Below are 4,937 nucleotides of genomic sequence, written 5' to 3'. Positions count from 1 at the left end.
AAATAAAACAGCGGCAAAAAAATCCACAGGAAAAAAAAAATACCCACAACGTTTTGCAGTATCTGCAGAGCAGGGCTGAGCCACCAGCTTGGTTTTGGCAGCAAGAGGTTCTCCAGCACTGCAGGGAGCTCCCACCCTCCCCCCCAGTAAGGCTTGCAGCCCACCAGGCCAGAGCCACCAGCAGTTTTTGGGGTAGGGAAGCGCTTTGCTCCTCAGGAGGGGGATTTTCCAGCCAAGGTCGGTCCCGGCAGGAGGAAGCCGTTCATCAAACCACTGCCCACGCAGCCCCCCGGGCAGGTCGTGGGCTTCCTCAAGTCCTGCAGGCTGGGGATGGAAAAATCAGGGGCCACGGGGCAGGGAGGGGTCTGGGGGAGCAGGGTCCCCCTAAGGAGGGGCCTCTTTGGCTGCCACACCACCAGCTTGCTCTGCGCAGGCAGAGGAGGGACAAGCCTAACACTAGGCGCGATGACCCACAGTGTCTCCCCCCTCCGTTGGAGAGCTCACCCCCAGGCTGGAGGAGTCAGTTCCCCCTCCTCAGGGCTGATACAGAGAGAAACCAGCCCCAGCCGCGGGGCGCAGGCACCCAGAGCACCACAAAAAAAGTGGTTTTGGAGCATGCAGGCAGCGAGTGCAAAGCGCCTCATGGACTTTGCCCACCCATGTACATGGTGAAGGAGAAGAGCGTCACAGCACAGGGCAGCTCCAGAGGGTGACAGAGGACACCCAGAGCAGTTTTCCACAGCCCACAGAGGCTTTCTAACAAGCAAGAGGCTGTGGGGTGCCCCCAAAGCAGCCATGCAAAGAGGCCCCCACCAGCAGCGCATTTAGCACATCAGCACCTCGTTACAGGAAACAGCAAGTTTTATACCAGAGGACCGAGAATAAAACAAAAAAATTTATTAACAAAACTAAGTGCTTGTTCAGCAAACAAGCAGACCTGACAATAGCACCATCTTTCAGCTCTCCACTTGGGGTTTCATGGGGCATTGCTCAGGCTGCAGGTCAGGCAGCACGGACAAGGATGTTCCTCACTGTGCAGAGCCCAGTCCCATGGAGCTCCCCAAGGACCAACCTGTCCCCGGTGGGAGGACACGAGGTGGCCAAGCACTACAAGCCCACCAAGCAGCAATGCTACCAGCTGGGGACCAGGGACTGAGCCCAGGGCTGGCACCAACGGATGTGCACAAGCTGCAGATCCGAGCTGATGAGTTTTATTCTGCTCCAGAACATTTACATTCAAATATCAGCTTCGTTTGACTCATGGCTTAGAGGATCAAAATGTAAGGAAGACAAGGAAGTAACTGATACAAACTTCCGCAGCTCCCCACCAGCCAGAAGGGCTAGAATAACCAAGAAGATTAAAATAAACAGAAACATCAAGTGTTGCCAGCAAGCCACGGGCACAATGAGAGTCCAGCAGGGCACTGATCGTTGTTACACTCCCTGGCAACGTTTACTCAAGTACATCAGAGAAAGGCGTGCTCGGAGTCAAGGCAGGAGAAGGCTTTGCCACAAAAATGCTACTTCACATGAGGAATGAAGTACAGTGCACCCATAAGCAGTTCTACCACATTCAAAATTCCTCCTTTTTTGTATCATTAGCTCTGTAAAACTGTACATATTCTACAGATTTATAGATTTTTACATGTCCTTTACAGCGTCCCCACCCCATGTGGGGTTTTACATACTTACAAACGCACTATTTTTAAATTGCCTACGTGTGGTGAGTTGCATCCGTATAGCCGTGATCAGGCAGCCTAGCCAACACCGCTGCGCTGCAGCTGGCTGTGGTTACCGCACCCAGCCCCGCCTCTCCCCACCCTCGAAGCTCCTCCGCCTGCCCAGTGACCTGGCTGAAGCCCTGCTGGGAGGGCAGGGGCCAGGCGGGGCTCCAGCACCCCGTGTTTTGGCAGCAGGGTGCCCGTCCTGGCTGCTGACACAACTCAGCTGCTTCTGGAGGGTGGATGTGTGCAGATTCAGCAGCAGCCGGAGGCCCCTCGCCAGCACACCTGGGGCAGGCACAGGCTCGCACACACCCAGCATTCGGTGCTTCTGCTCCAACAGAAAAGCCACAAGTTTAGGCAGGACGGCAGCAGCAGATGTTATTTCCAGAAACACACAACCACAACCCTGAAACATCTGCTCCACGCACAGCTGCTGTGCCAAGCCCAGGAGGCTTCAGTCCAGACAAGAGCTGCTGGTGCTCGCTGGCTTGCTGCTAAGCAGATCAGTTCCCTCCAGGATAAAACTGGAGCAGTCCACTTGAGCCTTCTGTCATCATCCTCCTGAAGGAAGCAGACTATCAATTCTTCCACTTTCTGTCCCAAAACAATAAATGCTCATCGGTACCCGCACCTTCTGCCTTAGGAAAGGATTGCTCAGGGAATGCCTAAATATTCTCCTCGTCACAGGAAGAAGCGATGAGCTCACCAGTCCCAGACAGACAGTCCACCCAGAGTTTTGTCCCTCTGCAGCACACCCCGGCTCACCGGATCATGTAGGCTAAGCTTGCTCCCAGTCCAGCCACACCTGCAAATGCCATCAGTACATTTCTGATGCTGCCTTCCAGGTCCTCGACTCGAAAGAAGTCAACAAAGCCCTCCTAGAAGAAAGAAGGGAAAAGTAATTTCCTCTCCAGCCACCCTTCTCCAGCAGAAGGCATGGAAAGGCTTTTTCCCTGGGGAGCAGGCAGGGGCACAGCCTGCCCAGCACATCCCCCAAGCACACTCCCCTGACTCACTGTGGCCACAGCTGCCCCACAGAGGCAGCAATCAGGAGACAGCAGCAAGGCAGCTGTGGACCAGCCTGAAGCTCAACACACCAAGGACTGACTCAGCTTTGGGAATACTGCCCCCTCCACATTTCTAGGTCAACACTGCTCCAGGCAGCTCAGGGTAAGGAGCTCCTGAAACACCAGACTTTCAGGGAGATGTTTCAGACTGTGGTTTTAACTGGAGCAGCGAGTCATCTCTGTGCTTTGCTGAGACACATGGCTGTCAGAGCAGGTCACAGAAAAAGGAAAATATTGGATTGCTCTGAACAGCTGGCAGTGTTGGGGACAGGCAGTGACTCACCCAGCCTCCTTGGCTCATGAGCCACTCGCGCTTCGATGAGATGAGTGCATCCGTGATGATCCCTGCCAACGAGCTGATGCATTTCTCCTGGTTTATGCTCTTCAGGTGTTTCGCAACAAAGGCACCAAATGAGATGAGCGTCACCACTCTACCCCAGTTTGTTACTCCATCACTGAACACGTGGGCAGCCACTTCACACACTGACTGCAGATCTTCCTCTTTCTGGATTTCCAGCTTCCGAAGCATTCCTGCAAGAGATGCTGCTTTAGAGGCAAGCACACACACACACGACACCACAAGGCCACCAGTGAGATGATATATTTTAGGTCCCAAAGCTGTGAGTCACTGCCAAGTACCTGCCTACTTCTGCAGAGGGCTATGCTGCTCACACTCGCCTGAGCCAGACATGAAACAGCCCATAACCCATTTCTAGTTCCTTCATCCCCGCCTCAGACACAGCTGCCATCTCTGTGCACATCACACTCCCCTTTCTCACAAGGGCTTTAAAGCCCCACCGCATCAGAACCACAGCACAGAAGTCAGTTTGCAGCCTGGCACCAGCCCTGCCCCTCGAGCCGAAACGAAGGCCAGGCCCCGATGGCCAGGCAGATGTGTCGCCTTTTTATTAATGTGGTTTTAGTGACTGGAACAACAGGATTCCCCGGTTTGACCTGCAGTGCCCCCCTCATGAATAAGCAAACAAGATAAGCCTTTATGAAACTGAAAGGCATTGCTTGTTGTTGCTCAAACTAACAGGAAGCCTTCGGGAAGCCAGTTCCTTTTCTGCACACACGAAGATAACGTTCCTACAGAAGCCTCAGACACCAACGCCAGCTCACACTGGTCTGAGCATTCCTCCCAAGCGTGGCTCATTCAATGAGCACATCCATGAATTTCGCCAGGGTAAATGAACCCACAGTCTTTTACATCAGCACAGCTAATGACAGGAGAAAGAAACCAAAACCCTTTGCATTTAAAAAAAAAAAAAAACAACAAAAAACGAACAAAAGCAAACACAAAAAGCTGGAACAGTCTCCTGCAAGGAGGAAGGCGTTTCACCACACACCTCGGGAGGAAATGCAGACACCACCCTCCTGTGGCAGGTACCACCCTGCTCTGGGCTCAGACACGGTGTGGCATGCCAAAATCAGCCCCAGCACAAGCCCCGAGGCCAGGAGCTCCACCCCACCACCCCAAAGTCTCAGACTAGCCCTAAAACAGCTCGTTTCCGAGTTACACAAAACCAGGTCAAATTACTTCTCACTTCCAGTCCATTCCCAGGTCACTGTGCAGCGAGCACACCTGCCCAGCCAAGCCCAGGCACTGGGGTTCAAGTTTCGATGGCTATTCCAGGACTAATCAAAAGTGGGTGGAATACATTAAAATAACTATAACCCGAGCACGCTGCTCGGGAGAATTTCTCCCCCAGAAACCCCGTTCCACCCGAGTCAGGGGCGTGAGGAGTTTAAACTCCCGAGCTAACTAATCTTTGGACACTCAGGACTATTTGGATCCAGCTCTGCTGAGCCAGGCAGCCCGCAGGGGGGAACTGGGGCTAATCTGTAACTAGATTATCTCCTCTGCACACGCTACGAGCGGTTCTTCCACCTCCCAATCGAACAAAGTTCAGTTTCATTTTTAATCACTTCGCAGCTGTTTGAACTCTCTCGAAACCGGGGCCACATTCCGTGCGGGAAATGACCCGACCGAGCGCTCCGGCGCCCCCCCCGCTGCGGGAGGGGTGGGGAAGGCGCTGAGGCCCTGAGCTCCGGCCCGGGCCTCTCCCAGCCCCCGCCTGCGGCCCGCACACACCGGGACAGCCGTCCCTGTGCCCCCCCACCCTTCGAGGGGCAACCCCCGAGC

The 4,937-nt window shown here is 54.2% G+C and overlaps 1 protein-coding gene across 1 annotated transcript; it reads right to left on the bottom strand.

Moving 5' to 3' along the window:
* Positions 1–877: 877 nt before the first annotated feature.
* Positions 878–3,323, bottom strand: MCL1 (MCL1, BCL2 family apoptosis regulator). Its single transcript, XM_026863978.1, has 2 exons — positions 3,075–3,323; positions 878–2,602 (listed from the first exon to the last, which is right to left on the bottom strand). The coding sequence occupies exons 1-2, from the start codon at positions 3,318–3,320 to the stop codon at positions 2,486–2,488; spliced, it is 363 nt and encodes a 120-aa protein (XP_026719779.1). The 5' UTR covers positions 3,321–3,323; the 3' UTR covers positions 878–2,485.
* Positions 3,324–4,937: the final 1,614 nt, after the last annotated feature.

The sequence above is a fragment of the Athene cunicularia genome, assembly GCF_003259725.1.
Source record: "Athene cunicularia isolate RWA chromosome 25 unlocalized genomic scaffold, athCun1 chr25_part1, whole genome shotgun sequence".
Lineage (NCBI taxonomy): Eukaryota > Metazoa > Chordata > Aves > Strigiformes > Strigidae > Athene > Athene cunicularia.
Note: the sequence above shows the minus strand (reverse complement) of the source record. Positions and strands in the feature narration are given on the sequence as shown.